The sequence below is a fragment of the Hemicordylus capensis genome, chromosome 3 (genome assembly GCF_027244095.1).
Source record: "Hemicordylus capensis ecotype Gifberg chromosome 3, rHemCap1.1.pri, whole genome shotgun sequence".
Taxonomy (NCBI): Eukaryota; Metazoa; Chordata; class Lepidosauria; order Squamata; family Cordylidae; genus Hemicordylus; species Hemicordylus capensis.
Window position 1 is genome coordinate 340699336 of NC_069659.1, and position 23394 is coordinate 340722729.

General features: G+C 44.2%; 1 protein-coding gene across 11 annotated transcripts in view; it reads left to right on the forward strand.

The window, feature by feature from the left end:
* Positions 1 to 23394, forward strand: part of NAALADL2 (N-acetylated alpha-linked acidic dipeptidase like 2) — a 1287075-nt gene that overhangs the window by 1039429 nt on the left and 224252 nt on the right. For all 11 annotated transcript variants that reach the window (XR_008319557.1, XM_053310111.1, XM_053310109.1 and 8 more), the window contains one exon: positions 7775 to 7921. Coding sequence is in view for 10 of the 11 variants with exons in the window: in XM_053310111.1 (XP_053166086.1) it covers positions 7775 to 7921 (147 nt within the window). In the remaining variant the exon portion in view is untranslated. The remainder of the gene's footprint in view (positions 1 to 7774; positions 7922 to 23394) is intronic.

The window sequence follows — 23394 nt, forward strand, 5'->3', positions numbered from 1 at the left end:
ATTCAGAGGCATCTAAGGCTGGAGGTGGCCTATAGCCTTCAGACTAGTAGCCATTGATAGACCTGTCCTCCATGAATGTATCTAAACCCCTCTTAAAGCTATCTAGGCTGTCCCCACATCTTGTGGCAGTTTGATCTTCATGTTCAGCCCCACTGATTAAACATTTCCCACAATTAGTAAAACTGTTCCCACTGATTAATCAGTTTGACTTGAATGGATTCATCCATCAGCTAAACTAGGGGTTCCCAACCTGTGGTACTCCAGATGTTGCTGAACTACAACTCCCATCATCCCCAGTCACAATAAATTGCAGCTGGTCACAATAAGTTGTAGCTGGGGGTGATGGGAGTTGCACTTCAGCAGCACCTGGAGTACCACAAGTTGGGAACCTCTGGATTAAACCAATGAAAACATGGAGCCCAGATGTATACATTCACCACTGTGCAGTAATCCATTCATGTAGCCAGTCACTGAGGAAAAGTTTGAAGATCAAAGTTGGTGGCTGTCCAGATTGCTTACAAGAAAGGAATTGCAAGTGACATTATGTAACCGAAATGAACTCCCCTTGCATTAGTGTTCCTTCTGAAGGTATCCTTAAAAGATGGCTTGTGCAGTGCAGCAAACAGAATGCCAGACGGTGTGCCTGATAAAATCTGGCAGTATTACAGTCATCATAAGGTTGAGTAGCAAAAGCTGGAGAAAACGACTTGAGAAGTGAACTAAATGCACTGGCAATTAATTAATGTTAACAACCCACCTTCTCTTCTTGCCACTGGAAAATATTCAGTGTGCTTTGACTTTTCACTGAAAAGGATGTGCCTGGACAACTGAAGCCAATAAGTTAATCTGATCCCCAAGCAAATGCCTTCACTTCTTCAGGTAACTGTTTCCCACTGTCTCCCGGACTAGCAAATGCCTCTGCATCTCCCTTGGTAGTCCTGCTGCCCACTTTGCTAATTGTGATATACAGGTTTTGCTAGGAGGGCAAATATCTGTCAAAGGCTGCAGCAGTTGAAGGCAAAAGAAAACTTCAGACTCCTGCTTTTGGATGTATTCAAAGTGCAAAGCCAGCACATTCTCAGAGCTAGTGGCCCTGTGTCTGAAGCACAGATCCTCATGTGGGGTGGGCAATTTTAACCAAAGTCTCCTCCTTCCAGAAGGACTCCGTGAGACCTGGAATAGGTCCCTGAGGTCCTCAGGGGCCTACTTCTGGGTTGTATGGAGCACTTCAGGAGGAATGTGGATTTGCAAAAATTGCTCCCCACATGAGTATCTGCACTTCATAAGAACATGCCCTGCTGGATCAGGCCCAAGGCCTACCTAGTCCAGCATTATGTTTCACACAGTGGCCCACCAGATGCCTCTGGGAGGCCCACAGGCAAGAGCTGAGGGCATGCCCTCTCCCCTGCTGTTGCTCCCCTGCAACTGGTATTTAGAGGCATCTTACCTCTTAGGCTGGAGGTGGCCTATAGCCCTCAGACTAGTAGCCATTGATATGCCTCCATGAATTTATCTAAACCTTTCTTAAAGCCATCCAGGCTGTTGGTTGTCACCAACACCTTGTGGCACAGAATTCCATAGGTCTTGCCTTCCAGTGGGGGGCATTTTGAATTTCTTCTACTCTAAAAGAGGGTAGTTAATAGCCTCTGCACTTAAAATATTCCAGGGTAAATTGATATCTGAGATGTTGTATGGTGTCAAGATTTGGGAGTGGGTTGTGAAGGTTATTGCCCAGCTGGAAATAGTACAGAACAATTTCCTAAGGAAGATTTGAGACCTTCCCCAGGGAATCCCTGCTGCGTATCTAAGAATGGAGGTAGGATTACCTTCAGTCTCTGTTAAGAGTTCATCTAGCATTGTTAAGATATTTCAATAAGCTAGACAGCCTCCCGGAACATCACCTAGTCAAATTTTGTTATTCACATTATGTGGTGGGAATCAATGGACCAAACTTCTTTCTTATATCCCACAGTTGTACTTCCTGTCTCTGGTGGGAAAACTTAGATCTTGGAGCAGATAAAATATTAGAGATCAGCTCCTTGAACGGGATGCCAGTAGAGATGCTGCCACTGTTCAGTCTTCAAAGTTCTCACTTTGGTACTGCTATTATAAGAGACACAGAAGCTTCTCGCAGTATCTGGCTAATGTTACCCGTGCACCACTGAGAAAGACTTTCACAATGTTACACTTCCAAACTATGTCAATGGCATATCTTGAAGGGAGATTCTGCAAACTTCCAGTGGTACTGCACCTCTGCCCCTGTGCCACTGGCCGAGTGGAGGACATTATCCACTGTTTTACACTGTCCCATTTATGATGTGACCATGGGGAAAAATGCTGGAACAGATTATACAGTAGATAAATTTAAGGGTTCGGATGTGGAATGTTTGACTTATCAGCATGGTGTAGTGGTTAGAGTGTTGAACTAGGACCAGGAAGACCTGAGTTTAAATCCCCCTTCAGCCGTGAAGCTCACTGGGTGACTCTAGGCCAGTCATTTATCTCTCAGTCTTACCTACCTTCCAGGGTTTTTATGAATATAAACATAACTATGTACACCGTTCTGGGCTCCTTGGCAGAAGAACAGGATATAAATGTAATCATCATCATCATCATCATCATCATCATCATCATCATCATCACTGAGCTGGGTCACTGGGCATCCCACAATGAACTGCATGAGCAGCATGGTGCAGCATGGGATACCTCCCACTGCTGGGCTGCTCCTCCCCCCCCCCCCCCGCACTCCCGGTTCTGTGGGTAAGGTGGCTGCTTGCAGCCTGCTCACCCACACAACTGGTAAGTGAAGAAGAAAAAAAGGGCTACCCAGGGGAGGAGCAGTAGGATCAGGAGCAATCCTGGCTCTTCTCATGACCAGCACTACCTAGGCTAGCCCTGTCCTACCTGGGTAGGGCTGCTCATGAGACTGTCCTCAGTGTATTTTAAGAGCATTTGTTGTCACTTTTTAACCACTTCCTAACCAGAGATAAAATGGCAAATGTGCTTCACTGTTGCCAAGTGTAAAGTGATGCACACTGGGACGAAAAACCTCAACTTCAAGTATACTTTGATGGGATCTGAGCTGTTGGTGACTGACCAGGAGAGGGATCTTGGAGTCGTGGTGGACAGCTCACTGCAAGTGTCAACTCAGTGTGCTGCAGCTGTGAAAATGGCCAAGTCCATGCTGGAGATCATTAGGAAGGAGATTGAAAATAAAATTGCTAATATTATATTGCCCTTATACAAAATGATGGTGTGGCCACACCTGGAGTACTGTGTACAATTCTGGTCACCACATCTAAAAGAGGACATTGTTGAACTGGAAAAGGTGCAGAAGAGGGCAACCAAGATGATCAGGGGCCTAGAACACCTTTCTTATGAGGCAAGGCTACAACACCTGGGGCTATTTAGCTGAGAAAAAAAGATGACTGCGGGGAGACATGATAGAGGTCTATAAAATCATGCATGATATGGAGAAAGTGGAGAAAGAGAAAATCTTCTTTCTCTCACATAACACTAGAACCAAGAGTCATCCTATAAAATTGATTGCCAGGAAATTTAGGACCAACAAACAGTGGTACTTTTTCACACAATGCATAATCAACTTGTGGAATTCTCTTCCACAAGATGTGGTGACAGCCAACAACCTGGATGGCTTTAAGAGGGGTTTGGATAACTTCATGGAGGAGAGGTCTATCAACAGCTACTATTCGGAGGGCTATAGTCCACCTCTAGCCTCAAAGGCAGGATGCCTCTGAGTACCAGTTGCAGGGAAGTTACAGCAGGAGCAGGGTCATAACTATTATAGGGCAAAGGGAGATAGATGTAAGGGGGCCCACTGCCTTGGCCCCCCCCCAGAGGCAAGTCACATGACTTAGTCCCCCCAGCCGTGCACCCACCCGGGCTTCCTTCATTTGTAGTCATCCTCCGAGTGTTGACCTGGAGCTACCAGAACAGCAGGTCTTTCTCTAGTACCATTAAATGACTTGCATTGTCCACAATTTACAAAACCTTAACAAAAATAATTTAGGATATATATATACATTTTACTATGCTTTTTGTTACCGCTATTCAGCCTCATTCTTTACTTCTTCATGAGCTGAGCTTCAGTGTGTGTGTGGGGGGTGCATTTTAAAATCTTATCTCTGGGCCCACTCCAACCTTGCTATGCCCCTGAGCTGGAGGGAGGGCATGCCCTCAACTCCTGCCTGTGGCTTCCAGCGGCATCTGGTGGTCCACTGCGTGAAACAGGATTCTGGAGTGGATGGGCCATGGGTCTGATCCAGCAGGATTGTTACTATGTTCTCACATGTAGTGTGAAACGTACAGATGAAGTGAAACAGCCCTTTACATGCTTTGGCATGCAGAAGGTCCCAGGTTCAACCCCAGGCATCTCCAGACAGGACTGGGGAAGATTCCTGTCTGAAACCACTGCCAGTAAGAGGAGGAAACCACTGCCAGTCAAATGCCATAAAAGGCAGTTTCATGTGTTCCAGGTCCGCCTGATGGTATCTCTATTTAGAAGAATAGTAAAATCTAGTTCTGGCTCTTTGCTAGCATTTAGAAATCATGTGCCTATTCCAAACTATTCTATATTTCATGAAAGATTGCGACGGCTCTAAAAAGTGAAGTTAATTCCTCTCTTTCTGTGATAACTTAAGTGATCTGATATATAATGATTCCCGTTAATCAACAGCCAGGCTCTCTAGAGCTCGAGTACAAGATCTTCATGTTTGTATAACGGGATTGAGTGGGTGTTGTCCCCCCCGCCCTTCACATTTCTGAACAGGCAGATGATGTTAAGTTGTTAAATATCTTCCTGAAGTGTTTGAAAACTCTTGTGTCAAGAAAGCTCAAGAGATGAAGATAAATTAGACCCAAGGAGTAAGAGTTTTGGTTGAAGGGATGCAATATATGTAGGCTTTTGACTGTTCTTTGAAACAGTTCCATGTACTGATTGCTTTTCTTGTAGCAGATCTGCTCAAGTTGTGACCTACGAAGCTAAGCGCAACTTTCCAGTCAAATGCAGCTCACCAGGGTCTTGATAAAACTGCCTGTCCTGGACTGCAAAAAGAGAGGGATTGTCAAACCCTTGGCAGGCCACAAGATGTGGTTGTTGGGCTGCGTTGCACTTGGTGGCCCCCAGTTGGTGCACACCTGCTTTTAAGGTCACAGGCTGCCACCTGGTCTTGTTCCACCACAAGACTTAATCCATACATGGCGATGCTTATGGTTAGATGCTTATGAGCCAGCGTAGTGTAGTGGTTAGAGTGCTGGACTAGGACCGGGGAGACCCGAGTTCAAATCCCCATTCAGCCATGAGACTTGCTGGGTGACTCTGGGCAAGTTACTTCTCTCTCAGCCTAACCTACATCACAGGGTTGTTGTGAAGAGGAACTTGAGTATGTAGTACATCACTCTGGGCTCCTTGGAGGAAGAGCGGGATATAAATGTTAATAGTAGTGATGATGATGATGATGATGATGATGATGATGAGAGTGCATAGGCTGATCTAAGAAGTGGTTTTGTGTCATTTGGATGAGACAGCACTCCTTCTGAAGGAATAGGAGGAGAGCCTGTGAATGCTCCTAGATCCAGCTTTGCTCCTGGAGGATCAGATGGCAGTTGTGGCCAGGAGTCCTGTGTACACTTAGGTTTGTGCAGCAGCTGCAGCCCTTCTTAGAAAAATCATGGTATTCAGACACGATCACTCATAACTTGGTCACACCTAGTTGCAATATGCTTTATATGGGGCTGCTCTTGGAAAGCACTAGGGAACTGTGGTTGGGTGCAAATTACTGCAGCCAAGTTGCTGTGGGGTGGAGCATAGCACTCCTATTTTCTTTAGTCTCTTTTGGCCTCCTATTTGCTTTCAGGTGCAATTCAGTATGCTACTCATCTTATATCTGTTTCTGAAAGAGCTGGAACTATTATGATCCTTCTGGACACATAACTGGGACACCTGAAGAGGAAGGTATCAGCAGACTCAGGGTTACCCATGGCTACGTCAGTTTCACAACAACCCGAAGGGGGAAACTAAGGGTGCAACCTTCTCCCAATACTGCCCCAATGTAACTCAATGGAGTGAAATGTTCACAGACTCAGAGGGCACTTAACAAAAACTAGGTGGGAGGAGCAGGTGCAAGGAGGGAGGGAAAGAGGGCTTGAACAGAGTGAGAAATTTCTTAGCTTGAAGAATACTTCCTCAAAACATTCATAACCTTTCTGCTTCTGAGTGGGGAAAGTGTCTAAAATTGTTTCGTTTTCTCACCAGCCATTTGGCACTTTTGTGTTTCTGGGTAAGAAGGGGTTTGGTGCATTTAAGCTTTTGGTGTGGGGAGTTAACCACGGAAAATTAAATAAAACAAACTGTATGTGTGAACTCTTCTGAGGAATAAAGGGGGAAGTCACTGCTATGACAAAGACTCAGATGCCAGAGTTCTTGGGAAACATCATTTTCTCAGGGTTTTGGACATCCACCACTGAAGATGGATAAGAGTGTGATGCAACCTGATTTGGTTTTTAGTTGAGCTTGGAATAAACTGTGCTATTTTCTGCTTTCAGGGAAAAAATAATTCAGTTTGCCAAGACCAGTTGGGAATCAAACTAGGATACAAAAATTTAGGAAGATACTATGGTTATGTATTGTGTTTGGATTTCACAAGCACTTCTGAAATGTGAATTTTGAGACTGATAAGCATTATATAGGTGAGCGGCACCCTCCATTTTTGCAGGAGGTTGTATGGAGGTTAGGGATGGGGCTAGCAGGTGGTTCCCATCGCCTCCTGTGTTCATCTGTACATACATTAAAGATATGACATCATACCAGAAGTCTTTTTCAGGGCTTCATGTGGAGAGTCTGGAAACCTGAACTTCCAAAAACAGTAGCAGTATACAGTGAAGTATTAGGGGATAAGAACATAAGAACAGCCCTGCTGAATCAGGCCCAAGGCCCATCTCGTCCAGCATCCTGTTTTGCACAGTGGCCCACCAGATGCCACTAGAAGCCTACAGGCAGGCGTTGAGGGCATGCCCTCTCTCCTGCTGTTACTCCCCTGCAACTGGTACTCAGAGGCATCCTGCCTTTGAGGCTGGAGGTGGCCCACAGCCCCCCAACTAGTAGCCGATGATAGACCTCTCCTCCATGAAGTTATCCAAACCCCTCTTAAAGACATCCAGGTTGTTGTCTGTCACCACATCTTGTGGCAGAGAATTCCACAAGTTGATTATGCGTTGTGTGAAAAAGTACTTCCGCTTGTTGGTCCTAGATTTCCTGGCAATCAGTTTTATGGGATGACCCCTGGTTTTAGTGTTGTGTGAGAGGGAGAAGAATTTCTCTCTATCCACTTTCTTCCCACCATGCATGATTATCACCATGGGATAATTTAGAGTGGTACTTATCTACCTCTGCATTTCTCTAACACATGTCTAGAAATCTTGACTAGGACACAGTGGCAGAGGGAGAGAAACTTAAGATGGGGGAAAGGATAAGCAACCCTCCTCACCTGCTGCTTCCAGCCTCCAAATTGTGCCCTTGCACCAATGCTTTTTAGGAATTTGACTGAGACCCTGACTCCCAAACTCAGTTCCACTTCCAAATATCTAATCTGGCTCTCAGTCCCTCATTTAACTCATTCAGACTATTGCCCTGCTAAAGATAATATAACTGCTAAAGGATGTTCAGCATATGTTTGCTTTCATTCTGACAACCTCATTATAGTTGCATGTACTGACGAATTGTAAATCACCTCGAATGTGATTTTGTGCATTTCAGAGACACAACTTCAGCTGTCTTGGACGAGACAAGTGCATGGGATCGAATGTCAGCTCTGTACAGATGCAAGGTGATTCTGATTATTTCATCAACCATCTCGGGGTTCCGGCTGTACAATTTTCATATGAGGATTCTACAGCATTAGAGGTAATTGCGAATGAAAATACCAGATAGGCCTGGCTAATCAGAAAGCAAAATCTGGCTTCACTCCACAAATTCTCTCACATCACGTCGATGGCTGTCAAGCTGCCGGCTCATTTGTTTGTTTCTAGACAAGGTTTTTGGTGATATGGATGTTTCAAGGTTTTCAGGAGGATTTGGTCTCATCAGTTCCTCAAAGTGCATGTCATGTTCCATTGAAAAGCAAAATGTATGCTGTCTCCCACATTTTCATGCAGACAATCACAACAAGGAAATTGCTGCAGGAAGCTTAGCATCGAAACATAATTGTAATATTCACAGGAACATGGGATGTGCAAAGTGGATTTTTGCTTTTCCACTCTGAGGAGTGGCTCGTGTGTTGTCTCTGCAATTAAATGCAAGAGATTACAAGTGTAAAAAGGGCATCCTGCATGAAAATGAATGAAGAAAGATGGTGCGGCTCCGCGGCGTGGCTACTCATGAGTAGACCCCCAGCAGGAGACTGAAAAGCAGCCTCCTAGCTTGGGGGTCTCCCCAGTATGCCCTGTGCACTCGTGCAGGGCATACTGGAGCTTCCGGGGGCCGCTCAGCCCCCGATCCTCCCAGCCCCCACTGGCTCCATCACAGAACCGGCAGTCATGTGGGCGGCCGATCCGGACGCCCAGGGCACCCGCCCTGCTCGTCTGTGGGGAGAGTAGCCTTAGCCCATTCTCCCTGCTTACCTTTACAAACCAGGTCTCACTGATCATGAGACCTGGCTCAATATGTAGACAAAAAGCAACAAATAGTGATTAACATGCAGACTAACGAAGCACTGATGCAGTGAAGTGCAGTAGTTGTTCCCTTGGGATTTATTTTCAATCTAATTTGAACTGTAAATCGCAGCGGTTACACGTTATTTCCCTGGCCCGTAACGTACTATATGCCTATTTGCACTTTTTTAATGGGAAAGGTGGCCAATGTATACCTATGGCCTTGTGAGTGTTTCGAGCCAAGATTGTGGCTCAAATGTTTTTCGGAGTCCCTATCTGGATCCAAGGGGCCCAGTGAGGTGCAGCATACCCTTCAGTGCCCATTTTTGTTGACCTCCTTTTTCTATGAAGGCCACTGTGTCCTCCTACAATAGGTCCCTGAGAGTTGCACAGCCCTCAAGGACATATTTTGGAGAGTCATAATGCACTTCAGAGGGAAGGGGGATCAACACAAATTGCCCCTCCCCTGAAGTGTATGCTGTATATTTACGTGCCAGCACTTTTTTATTCTGGATATCAGCCAATATTTCTGCACTTATCATACAACTCCAACTATACCTGGTCCCTTGGGATGGATCCAGTGGCCTGGGTCTCCTCAGATTTTGCATGCACAAGTTACTCAAAGTAGTCCACAAGTCAAGGCAATAGGGAGGGGTGGAACTGATGGATCTCTCTTTGGGAGCTGCAAATGGACCTCCCATTCACTGTAACAGCCAGGTGAGTTGCAGTACACATGGCAATATATCCCATCCCATGCATGAGAGATGAAAGCTGTCCACACGAGAAAGGAAGGATTGTGTCTGTGGCAAAGAGCCCATAATTTTAAACTTATTTTCTGTCATTGTCTTCTTAAATAAGTGGCATTTCTTTGCTTGTGCTTTCATTATCAACCTCAGTGAAAAGCTCCGATTGAATAGCGGGAGCTTGGAACCCGTTGTGTCTTGGCATCTGCGCTACTAATTTGGCAATAATTAAATTTCACGAATGCAGAGCAATCTCTATATTTGCCAAATGCTGGAGTGATTCCCTCCCCTCCCTCCCCCATTTTTATAAGGAATGGTTGTGTTAATTGAAACGTCTGTAGTTGGCATCCTTTATTTTTAGCAAGAAGTTTTCAATTTGTAAAACACTGTTGCACCTATTAGGAAAATCATTCTGTTTCAGATTAAATACAAGGCAGAGGTTGTCGTAAAAGAAATGGAAAAGCAGATGTTCTCTGATTAAGAGTGCAATGTTTATGACAGGCTTGTGGTCCAGTGCTCATTTCTTCTGTCACTTAACAGCTGCTCTCTGTAGCTTCTATTCCAGAGCTGTGTATTTTCTAATCTATAGAGCATGTATAAGAATGTAAGCTTTAGTACATCAAATCAAGAGCTCTTCTTTTTTTCTTAGGAAAGGTACAACCTTTCCTAACTGCAAGAGATCAAGGCAGCTAACCAGCTTGATAAAAACGACATTATCATTATGTTAAAATGCAATACATTAAAAGACACACCATGTCCTTTTGGGGCTACACATACCTTTTGGAAAAAGAGCTTCTGCTGAAATAAACACTGCTTATCATGGCTGTTTCCCACATCATTGCCTCCCACATACTTGAGAGAAGAGAGGGTAAAAGAACTTCCCTTTGCAAGAGAAGGGAAAGGATTCACAAGAGAAGGTCAAGGACTACTTGTTGGTGTTCTCTTTGGAATACTATAAACTGTTGCTCCTGAAGAAAGCCTCTTGTGGCTGAAACACTTTGGGCTGCAATCAATGCTTCACAGAACCTTGAGATTTTGTCTCTTGTTTTACTTTTTGTCTGGGTGCTTCCTGTTTTTTTCCATCTGCCTGGGACACAGCAGCCATCAAAACAATAGAGTGTTGTGGCTACAGGGGCTTCCGTCTGTGATTGTGCCATTCTAAGGTCCTTTTCCCCACAATGCTTTCAATAGGGCTGGGCCTGCCTCTTGCCCCTTCTCAGCCAATCAGAGGACAGCTGATGGTGTAAGGAGGGTTCTCAGTGTACTGGTGGCACAATGCATTATGGGACACCTTTATTGATCCTTGGTGGACCCAGCTCCCTATTTCTTCAGTGGAGATGCGGATGCATCAATTCTCTAGGTGCAAGGTCTGCAACAGCGTAGGAGATCTTTCCCTGCAAAACCACCCTATATAATCATGTAAATGGGCCTTGGGGCTGCAACAATCCAATACAGGTATACTCATTTCATGTGATTTCCTATACAAATGTGAGAATTGACCATGTGATCTAAGCACATTGGGCTGCATGTGTATAGGTTCAATGAACATGCTCTTGCTCTCCACCATGCACAGGTGAGTGAATAGGGACACTGTTTTCCATTGTTCCATTTCCACACACCAAATGAAAACATTAGACATGTATCTGGATGCAATTTTATTACTTAAACAAGGCTGAAAAGGTAAAGAGGATTGGCACTTCACCCCCTACAGTGCGGAAGCTAGGGACTTGCCGCCATCCGTGCAAGCTCTGCCTAATTGCCTAGGGCAACACACTTTGGCTCCAGACAGCATCAGCCCTAAGTCATCTGTTGTCCATCTTTCCCAGCCTAGTGTCAAGATACCTGCTTAAAGGATCCGCCTCCCTCAAGCCTCATCCCTCAAGAGAGCTGGTTTTGTGGTAGCAAGCATGACCTATCCCCTTAACTAAGCAGGATCTGCCCTGGTTGCATCTGAATGGGAGACTACATGTGAGAAATGCAAGCTATTCCCCTTAGGGGATGGAGCTGCTCTGGGAAGAACTTCTAGGTTCCAAGTTCCCTTTCCGGCATCTTCAAGATAGGGCCGAGAGAGATTCCTGCCTGCAACCTTGGAGGAGCCGCTGCCAGTTTGTGTAGACAATACTGAGCTAGAGAGACCAATAGTCTGACTTGGTATATGGCAGCTTCCCATGTTCCTATGTTCCTCAGCCATACAGAATTTAAGGTTGTCAACCCTTTCACAAGTTAGAGTAAGTCCTAGACAGCACTCCCTGAGCCGTAAATCATCTAGGGACTGTTGTGGACTCCTCTTTATGCCAAATGCGTGCCTTAAGGTGCTCACCCCATAAGCCACACAGTACCTGCCGTTGTGACCAGGAACAACTGGCTAACTAAGGCGCAATAGTGCAAGGTAGCCCCCCCCCCCCAAAAAAATAAAAAAACGGGGTAGACCAATCTGTCATGAGCCAAAATAATTCCTACCCACCCGCTGAGGGTGACCAGCCAATGCCCACACTATGTCCAGGGAGGGAAGGAGGGAGGGAGGGTCTCTTCTCTAAATGCAACTGAGGGAGCTTGGATTAGGGCTCTGCAACAGCCTGAAGTCCCCACCCACAAGCTCCCCAGTCAGCCAATCCTGGCTCTCCCCTTCCTCGTGCTGCATTACAATGAGGCAGGGGCAAAGAGGACACCCCCCCAGACAGACTGGGAGCAAGCGTCCCCAATCCTACTTAGTGTTTGACAAGTGTTACCTCATAGCTGCAGCGGGGCAGAATATTAAAGCAGCACAAAAATGCTAAACTTCACTTCAGTTGAAGTAGTTAACTTCATGTTGCAGCCAATGGCAAAATGTGAACATTTTCCCCATTTCCCAATTAAGTCTCAAAGGACTAGAATGTTCTCTTTAAGATGATATTATTGGAGTAATTGTCCCTGAAGATCCCAGTATTGATCTTTGAGAATAAGATTGATAATTATCCATTGCATTTATTGCATAAAGAATTGAGCTTGGCTCATCACTGCCAAAATAAAAAATGTATGTGTAGACCAAAAAAATTGAGGCTGCATAGCAAATTAAAGTACAAAAGGATATAGCAACTCTGGTAATTCTATTTTAAATGATGGTAAGGGCTCTATTTATAGAATTTGTAGATGCTCATGACTCCCCATATAAAACCAGCCTAAACCTGCTGTTCATTATATCTATTGATTATATGCACCCCAATTCATTGTGCATGAGAACACTTCAACTTATCTTGCTTTTGTAATTATGTTAATTCCTTTGTAGTTAACTTATATATACATATTGACTATGGTTTTTTATGCAAAAGAAATGAAATTTAGGCTGCACTCCTAAATCACATGGTCCACATACAACACAGCAAAATGTGAGCGTTTCGGCACAGCCTGTGTTGCTGCATGTGTCTAAAACTCCACCTGCACTGCTGTGGAAGAGGGCTGTTCTGCAAATGTAAGTTGCTACAGAACAACTTAATTTAAATCGCTCCCAGAACAAGCTCCCTGGGAGCTAACAATGGTGTGTTTTGAGTTCCCCCATTGTTCCCTATGGCCGAAACACTCGAAACGTTTTGATTGTTTTGTTGAAGCAGCCAACTTGACCGCTGTTTTGATGAAATCTTTCAGCCATCTTGCATTTCATTTCAAGCTTGAAACAGAACACAAAATCCATTTTGTGCACATCCCGAATACAGATGCATTTCTTTAAGATTTCTGATATTTTAATTCCAGTTTTCCTCCAAGGAACCAATAGTGGCAATCTTACTCTCCCCATCCCTATTTTTACCTCACAGCAACCCTTTGCTATAGATTAGACTGATAGTGACTAGGGATGTGCAAACCGGTTTGAATTTGAGCCAGTCCAACATTGAACCCCTCACTAGCCAGTCCGGGGGTTCTAACAAAAACAATTTTCCCCCATAACTCACTGCCTGGGGGGGGGCACTGCCATAGCCATGGGGGGCTCTGGAAATTGCCCCTCCCCCTCCTGGCCTTTAAAGTACCTTTAAAAGTGATACTGGTGGTACCTGCAAATTGTCAGGAGCAGCAATACACCACCCAGCATCAGGGCACTCACCTGGCTTCTCTGCATGCACAGCAGCCACTTGCGTGGTCAGCATGGTGTTGCTGACCATGCAAATGGATGCCACACATGCACAGAGGCCAGGTGAGTGCTCTAGCCATGGCAGCCGCTGCATGGGATGCCAGGCAGGGTGCCACTGCTCCTGGCAGCTTGCAGGTACTGGCGGTATTGCCCGTAATGACTTTTTAAAAGAACCTCTCTCTGCCCCCTCCTCAGCACTGCCCTCATTAGCTGCCTCTCATTTGCTGAAAGTGGTTTCTTTATTTTTTGAAAGGGGCTTAAACTTGTTAAATGCAGAGAAAGAGAGAGAGAGCCAGAGAGAGCGAGAGAGAGTGCACACTGTCTATTCAACACTAATGTAGCGGCATAAAATAGATAGGTCACTTTAAAAAAAACACCCTCAACACTAGAGAAGATACCATCAATGCAAAAATATGGTCCCCAGGTCAGACCTGTCATTCTTAGAGGGTTCTTGTTTTTTTCAATATGTGTTGCTTCAAGTTACTGCCTCACTGCTAGAGGTTCTGATTTACTGGAGGTATAATGACATTCTAGGAAGAAGAAGTCTGTAACAGAATGCTGGGTGTGTCATCTGTAGGGAGAATTAGACATTAGACATCTATATACAGAACTTTTATGACTTGCTTTAAATTTTGACTATAGTTAATACAGTGTGGAATAGAAACTAGTAAGAGTGAGGAAATAACAGAAGATATCAGGTGGAAATTGCCAACTGTTTGTAAAAACTTCAGCTCCTTTCTTGTCAGCGGGGCTGATAGGAGTCGTGGGGCAGCAAGGGGTTGAGTGGGGATTCCAGTGCTCCTTTCTACACACTTTCAGTAGCAAAGATAAAATTAATTCTGCACAGCAAGTATGTACTTGCAAATGTTCGTCACTTCAACATGCTACAGAATTCAGCTAATCATGGGGCCAGATCATACTATATGGGATCAAACTATATATAGGGACGGAGTGCCCCAAAAGCATGTATGTCGGGATATCCTACAGGTACATTTCAATGTCCTTCCAGTGTGTTCCTTAAGCGTGTGTTGGAAATGTTTATCCAAATGCCCCCTAAAGGTGTGCTTCAAGTCCTTGTTTAAACAAAGACTTGGAGTGCATGTTTAGGGGCCATTCAGATGAACTGTCCCCAAATGGACACTCCAAATGGATGTCAGGACATTTGAAGAGGGCATCCCAGTGGGTGTGCTCTTGGTGTGCCCTTTCCTGTTCACATGTGTTGCCAGCTGTATTGTTTAAATCAGCTTATAGTATAGAATTTTGACTTCTTACTTCCACACAGAGTCTATGATGCCATGGGCAGGGTTTGGTTCAGTCACAAGAAGAATGCTCTGGTGATGAGGGCTCTTACAAAGTCTGCCTTGGAATCTTCTCATGAAGGGAGCAGCCTCTTGCCTCAGTGGGAGACCTCTGGCTTGCCATTCTAACCTTTCAGATTTTAAAAAATGAGCCAACTGTCAGAAGAGGTAGTTGAATTGCGGCTCCAGGAGACTGGGAGAAAGAGCTTAGAGCATGTATGTTGTGTGCTTTTTAAAATACCATGTCTGGCTGTAAAACCTGAAATACGTTTTTCTGTAGCCTCGAATTTGAGTTAACCCATTTAAATATCCCTGCTTCTCTCTACTTAAGTTTGCTTTCCCCACATGCTGGGTATGCATTATCTATCTATCTATCTATCTATCTATCTATCTATCTATCTATCTATCCTATTTTTATACCAGCTGACCTGATATGTACATCTCTAGGCGGTGTACAAAAGTTGACATAATGAAGGCAGTGGGTATGAGGAAAGCACCTCTACCTATGAATAGGTAAGGAAGCAGTAGAGTGGAGGATGTAGTGCCGTCCCTCAGGTAACGTAGCCAAGAGGGAGGCGTATAAGCGTATCTGTTAGAAGAGCTATCCCCAAATAGTTTGCACATTTCCTGTGCCTCTAGATGGAAACAATGAATGCTTACCTCAAAAGTTAAAATAGAGCATGACCATCATTATGCTTTTTCCTGTAATGCTGTTCCATAATCTAAAGAAGGATCCAGTTCTCCAAATAACCAATAGCTGTTCTAAAGTATTATCTATCTGCTGCTCATCCCTTTCATTCTGCCCATTTGTAATAGTGTTTTGCTCATAATGCAATACCTTTTTCTTCTTCTGTGATAATAAGGCAGGTAGATCAAGATTATTGCTGGCGTTATTAGTTTGTTTTGAGAAAATAATGTGATGTACATTATTAAAAACCAACCTGGATTTTCTCTTCTTTTTATTATTTATTGATGGGCCTAAATTTAGCATGAAGTATTTTATGCTAGCTGTCTAAATTCTGGCTATGTAAGGCTTCCAAGACATTTATTTTTACCACCTAACCATAAAAGTTGTTTTCCATATCTTCAGTCAAATGTAAGTACAGACAAAAAAAAAAGCATAAAAATTACCTTGTTACATTATTCCTAGTCTAGTCCAAGATACTGCAATATCATGGCCCACAAAACAAACTTAACCGGAGGGGGGGCGGGTTTGAAAAAGTTTTTATTAGTAGTAAAGGTGGCATTCCTCCTAGGTTGAAATATGTTGAAGAGTTTTGACAGTTGGAAATTGTATCCTCTTTAGAGGGAATGCATAATAATTTTTATTACTTTTGAGATATGTAGAACTCTTTGAAGGTAACTTTCAGCTTTCTTTAGAGTTTTCCAAGCATTCACTATCCCCATTCATATAAAACAAAAACTACACAATTGTAACTGCTACGTACCCTCCAATATTTCACAGCAGAAAACAGGGACACTCATATGTGTGCTCAGCCCTATTCTCACACCAAGGATCATTGCCTGAGTCCCCTCCCTCCCCCCCGGTTATTAGTTGTGATGTCCCTGTAAAACTTGCTCGGAAGCAGTGGCTGGCCCTATGAGCTGCTGGTAATAGGGGAGAAAGCACTGGTGCTACTACTTTCAGATGAATGCAGCAAAAGTGCTCATGGCCGGGTATATGAGAGAGAAATTTATTCACTATCAGTGATCAGATGCTGGGTGTGTATGTACTTTTTGACAACCTCCTCTTCCCCCAGAAGTGCTCTGTTCCACATAAAATATGTCCCTGAGAAATATGTGACCCTCAAGGACATATTTTCATGTAGCACAGAGTATTTCTGGAGAGAAAGGTTGTCAAAAATCCCCCCTCCCATGAGCTGACTGTAGATGTGTTTGGAAAATGCAGCAGCAGCACAGACTCAGTAGCACTGAGTCTGTTCCCATGATCACTAGAAAGTGGGGTAAGGGAGCCTAGCACGCTTTCTAGTGATTGTCAGAACCACCAGGCTCTCAGGTGATCACCTAATTCCACCTCCCCTTAAACAAAGTTAACGGAGCAAGCACGGATTTTTTTTATCGTGTGCCACTGCGGTGTGTGGCAACACATGAGTAGACTCCCAACCGGGAGGCTACAAGCAGCCTCCTGGTGTTGGGAGTCCCCCCAGAATGCCCCGCACGCCCGCATGGAGCATCTTGGGACTTGCGAGGGTTGGGTGGCCCCCGATCCCTGCAGCCCTCACCGGCTCAGAGATGGAACTGGTAATTGTGTGGGTGGCCGATCCAGCTGCCCAGGGCTAGGGGTCTGATCATCTGTGGGGAGAATGGGCTAAGCCCGCTCTCCCCAACAAACCCAGTCTTGTGCTTCACACTGGTCATGTGAAGAGCCTCACTTTGTAACTTAGAATGTCAGCATCTCCCTCTCTCTCTAAATATTGTTGGGTGGGCATGGGATGGCTAATGTCTTTATTTTTGCTTGTGGATATCCAAAGGAATCTGGTAGGCTACATGGGCATCCTCAGGGGAAGGGCAAATTGAGGCATCCCCCCACCCCCATTCATAGTCAGATTAATGTAGAACAGTTACATATTTTATGTATTTAAGTGTATGTTTAAACACCTTTCCCCCAGGAAAAACTCCTGTGGATTCCCACAATCAGCTACTGTGGGAAACAAAAGTCAAGGACTTGAAGCATCTTTGGTCTCACCTAGCAAGGCTAACTAGTTAAACTCCCACTGAGCCACTGCCCTTAAAAGGAGAAGAAACAAGGTCAAGATGAACTCTGTTTTGGCTCTGTGTGTGTGTGTGTGTGTGTGTGTGTGTGTGTGTGTGTGTGTGTCTGTATGTGTTTGCCTCCACACCCACAGGCATGACACAGGAGAACTAACTGGAAAGGCCACAACTTTATTTAACAAATCTATAAACTGGTTTCGAAAAGAACTCCCCATGCAGTGTGGGCGTATAACTAACCTGGGTATCAGACAACCTATCCTTCCCAAAGATTTTTGGGTGACACACCCAAAATTGATTCCCACTCATCTTTGCCCACACTTATGGCTGAGGCCCTCTTTATGAACTTCACCCTCACAAGCCACACAGCCTTTGAGGATTGGGAAGTCCTGAAGCAGGTATTGAGTGTAAACTATAGTAGTCCCTGAGCCACAAAGCCTCTAAAGACCAATTGATCACACACCTTATTAAACTAGCCCAAGGGTGTTCACTAATGCAAACCCCACTATTTTGAACCCAATCCACACTGCACCTGCTAGTTGTGACCTAAAGCTAACTAAGTTGGAAAGCCGAACCGGGGCGGGGGGAGGGGGGGTCGGGCAGCACTTCCCAGGCATAAATTGGAAAGCAAAAAATTCCTGCTCAGCTCCCAAAAGGATGACCACCTCAGCCCAGTCCAGGGTGGGGGTGGGGAACAGGAGAGCCCAACCTGGCCAAGAATGAGCCCAGGAGGTAGCTTGGAGACAAAGCTGTCTAAGCCCCACCCCTCCCTGGACTCATCCAATGGAAGAAGCCTCATGCCTACCAAATTTGAGGGTGAGCCAATAACTCCACTGCACAGCATGAGGTTGGTGAGTGGCTGCGGAGTGGGAGTGAAAGAGAGAGGGGCCATTCACATAACGGGGCAGGGGGCGGCGGAAGGCTGCTCCAACTCATGGTGCATTGATGGGATCCCCTGCCAAATGGGCACTCTAGGTGCCCAGCTCTAGGTCTCCTCAGGCTGCACACAGCCCAAGGAGACACATGATCCCAGCAGCTGGGTTGAGGGAGCCCTTAGATAGTTAGGTAGGGGTTAGGCTGGGTGGGATCACGTGGATCCGCATGGATCCTGGCTGTCTTAGTCTGGGCTAGGCTGCTCATGAGAACATCCTCAGAGAATTGCTTGGAGTTTGTGTGGAGTATATGTGTATACTGTACACCCTTGCTGTCCTAGTTGGAAAATGAAGCGTACATTCTTTCATTTTTGAGTTTTTCTCATTTTCTTTTCTGTCTGCATAGCTGTTTGGTGACTGTTTCATTCATTCATTCATTCATTCATTCATTCTTAATAGTGTTCTTAATAGTATTATTATTATCATTTTTATTTATTTCTTTTTAGCATAAAAACAGATATAGTTGTGGGACATATTTCTTTCTCTTTCTGTATTCTGGGGAACAAGTTGTTCTGCTTTCACTTGTTCCACGCGTGTTCATTCAGTCGTCCATGTTCTGGTTTCCTATTTCTTTCAAGTTCCAAAACTAGTTGGGAAAAGAGAATTTTCATTTTGTTCCAGCATGCTTAAATCACAGGTTCCTTCCCCTCATTTGCATGATTTGTATAATTCTGGTCTGCTTTTCCTATTTTTGTTTTAGCTTCAAAGCAAACTCTGTGTGGGTGGGTGTGATTTTCCTTGTTGTGGTCCTTTATTTTCCCTTGCTCATCAGCTTGTAAGATTATATTGTTGGAACAGGCCTCCTTTTCAGCCCATGTCATCCCTAAGAGACTCCCAGGTTGAATCAGGACCCTTGAGCCAGATTGTACAAGTCAAAGAAAATTGCATTTTCAAACTAAGGTGTGGGTATAGGCCAGAAGTGCAGCTCTCTATCTGTGGGCTGCAGCTCTGATTGATAGTCTGGGAAGACCCCTGGGAAAGCTAAACAGCAGTACTAGGTCCAGTATTCTTATGCCAAATACCTTACTAAACTGAATTCTAAAGGAGGAAGCAAAATTCTTCAGCCAGGGATGATTCCCCTGCTGTCATTGATTAGATTAGTACAGGAAATGTAGAACCCCTAATTAAGTCCTTGCCAGAAGCTAAATTAGAGCTCCTGACTAACTCAGCTAGGTATCAACATATCCCAGGAAAGACCTCCTAGATTTCCAAGATAATAAGATGAGGGACTAAAAGAAGACCTGGTTTCCTCTCATATCTTTACAACAATAGGGCAAAATCCATCATGGAGGCCTAGAAGGAACTTTATTTTGAGTTACCTTCACCTTCTGAATAGGAGAGACTCCAAATCAATTGAGTTATGTTATCATTCCCGGCCAGAGAATGGCTGGCATGAGCCCAGGGATATTTGGTCCCCCACTGACCCAACTTGTTCAGATATAGTTGCTCCCCTGTGAGTGTCTAATGGACCACTATGCATGATATGTGGACATAATTCAGTTTGGTGGAACAACATATTTTCAGGTTTGTCCAGACCAATGTAGACTGTGGGGATTTTTTGAGAAAAAAATCTGTGTCCTCAAAAGTGGACTTGGCCTGTATATCATACTAAAAATAGTATTGTGTCTGTTATAGCAAAATGAGAGAAGATAACTAGCATAGACACAGAAACTGACAAAAGCCCCACTTGAATTCTCCATCTAAGCCTTTTTTCCCTGAGAAACATATTTGGTTCAGAGAATGGAGTTAAATATATAAAGCACCTTCCTGACAAGACCCTCTGCATGACCATTGGCTCATGCCAGTTCACTACCAGCAAGCCAGTTAAATAAATAGAACCATGTTGACCTCTGTGGATAATGGGATTTGTGAATGATGCCTAAACTACATCACTTAGAAGTCAGCTAGACTTCTTAGAACAGCCAGCTGCAAAGGCAGAAAGAATTTTGCTAAGTACTATGGTCAATCATTATAAATGATTCATTCAACTTTTATTCTCTCTAGTGGGCATTTTCTAAGGATTCTATTTAAAGGGTCTCTGTGTGTGTGTCTGTGTGCGTGTCTGTGCATGTGCATATATATACACACACACACATATCTATCTATCTATCTATCTATCTATCTATCTATCTATCTATCTATCTATCTATCTATCTATCTCCCAGCCATTTCCTAGATTTCAGACACAAAGGCATAGAAGCATAAAGAGATGAAGGGAATGGAAAGGGGCACTCAACAGCTAGTTGCCACGGTCTCTTTGGCAGTCTCTGTTGACCTGCTGTTAATATTTCCTTTGAAAAATGGGCCTTTTCTCTCTCTCATTCAGAATGGACTGAATATGGCCAGCAGATTGATAATAACCCGTAAACAATATATGGGAGTAAAAGATACTTTTAGAAGACCATTCAAAAAGAACAGGTGCACTTCTGTAAACTGATATGTGGCCATTTCCCTTGCAGCCAAGCATATTTTATTTGGAACTAGTTATTGCAGGCATGAAACAATCCTACCCCCATTAAGTGTGAAGCCAGAAGTTTCCCTTCCTTTCCCCCTACTGTTCTCCAAGCAGAGCATTTCCAGATGTTCCTTGATGTGCCTTGATGTGTCAAGGTGTGTTGAGGATTATGTTACCACAATAACAGCATTCACTTTGTTTAAAAAACATATCTTGCTTCTCCCAGGAGTTGGGGTTTTTTTTGAGGGTCAGGGGCAGGATTTAAGGAGAGGCTCTTGACAAGGTTCTCTTTGATAAACACCTTGGATGGACTTGTGAGTTTTGTGGGGTTTTACCTGAGTGGCCTTAGATCGTAACAGACCACTGGTCCATCTAGCACAGTATTGTCTATTCTATCAGTGGCTGTTTAGGTTCTTGCACAGAAGTACTGAGATCCACAGATCTTTGGACGAGTGCGTATATGGTTGAAAGATGGGGCCAGTTCAGATGATACTTTCAATATGCATTTAGATTCTTCCACCTGTGTACAAATGATCATCCGAATGGAAAACAACACGTTCTCTAACCTGGATTTAAACACTAGAAATAATGTAGGATTTAAAATCTGGGGTAGTCACTATCATGTGATTAGATGCATGCCCAAATTGCAATGTGGTATTTCCCCCACTTAACCATAGAGATTGGATTGTAAACAGGACAAAGCCCAGGACTGGATCATCCAGTTATGGATGACTACAGAGCCATGTGGTTTTCTTGGTAGAGAAAAGGAGTGGTTTACCATTGCCTTCTCCTGCGCAGTATGAGATGATGCCTTTCAGCACCACCTTATATTGCTGCTGCCCGATATAGGAGTTTCCCATGTTTGAGGGAACACACCAGCAGGGATTCAAACCAACAGCCTCCTGCTCTCTAGGCAGGTTGCTTTCCCGCTGTGCCTATATATAGGAGATCACTATATTTTAGGAACATAGGAAGCTGCCTTATACCAAGTCAGAGCAGTGGTTCATCTAGCTCAGAATTGACATCACTGACTGGCAGCATCTTCTCCAAGGTTGCAGGCAGAAGTCTCTCACAGCCCTATCTGGTCTTTGGTAGCAAGCATGAATTGTCTACATGTGTGATCACTGCAAGATATTCTTCTTAGGGGGTGGAGCCACTCTGGGAATAGAGCATCTGCATGCTTGGATGTAGAAGGTTCGAAGTTCCCTCCCTGGCATCTGCAAGCTTGGAGAAGCCACTGCCAGTCTGTGCAGACAATACTGAGCTAGATGGAGCACTGGTCTGATTTGGTATAATGCAGCTTTCTATGTCCCAGTGAGATGGCAGGGAATGGTCCTGGGACCTTCTGCATGCAATCATGAAGATGCTCCTCCTCTAAGCTGTGGTACAGTCCCCTAAGGGTATTATTTTATGGTGCTCACACATGTAGTCTTCCACTCAAATACAAATTTCCTGAAATGGGGTAAGAACTGAGAAAGATGCTATTAGAAATTCTTCCGTGTACACAATATCTCATGACAAAATTATTAAGGCAGTTTCTGCAAGTCATGTTAGGAGAAAAAACATTCAGTATGATTGCATACAGAAATTCTGAACAAGGACTATTTCATGGCTTCAATCAGATGGATTCACTGGAAGAATCTATTTCTTATCAGTTAACACACAATAGTACACTGGTTGCAAGAATAAGTATTGTCCTAAGTAAATTTATTTCTTTTTCTGAGACCTGTTCAGACACTTTGGAAAGTGAGTCTCCGACATTTGAATGTCCACAAAACTGGAGGGATCATATAATGTCATTGAGAGGATGGGATGAAGAGTATTGGATAAGTCACCCATAAAACATGGTGTTTTTTTTTTTTTCCTTTTCCTTCAAAATATAATAAACTGAATTTTACAATTTTTATGTTGCTCTCATCTGGTAGGTTTCCAGAGTGATCTTATGCATGTTAGTGGACCATATTCCTATCTAAGTGTGCATAGGATTGCAGTATCTTTCTTTCATATTTGGTTCTCTAGAGAGCATTATCCTACAGTTATTTTGTTTTGTTTTTTACTTTTCCTAGAGCATCTGCAGAGGTAGGCAACCTTGGCTGTCCAGCTGTTGTTGAACTACATCTCCCATCATCCCCAGTCACAATTTCTTTATTGTAGTTCAACCACAGCTGGAGTTATTCACACATGGCTTTATTGCACGGGGTATCCAAGGAGCAAATCTACTTCGCAGCAGATTCGAGGCAGTTTAATTTGGGGGATTAGACGGACCATCCACATAACCATCAGCTTCTCCCAACATTCCCTGCCTCCACCCATTAGGCACTATCTACCAGCCCACCCCACTCCTTTGGGGCAGATCCACTTTCTGCCCCCAATCTGCCCCAAAGTCACTAAAACTTCAAAAATTCTCAAAAAATCAGCCCTCTGCCCAATCCCCCTGAAATTGGGGTGGTAGCCTCCACCCATTAGGCAC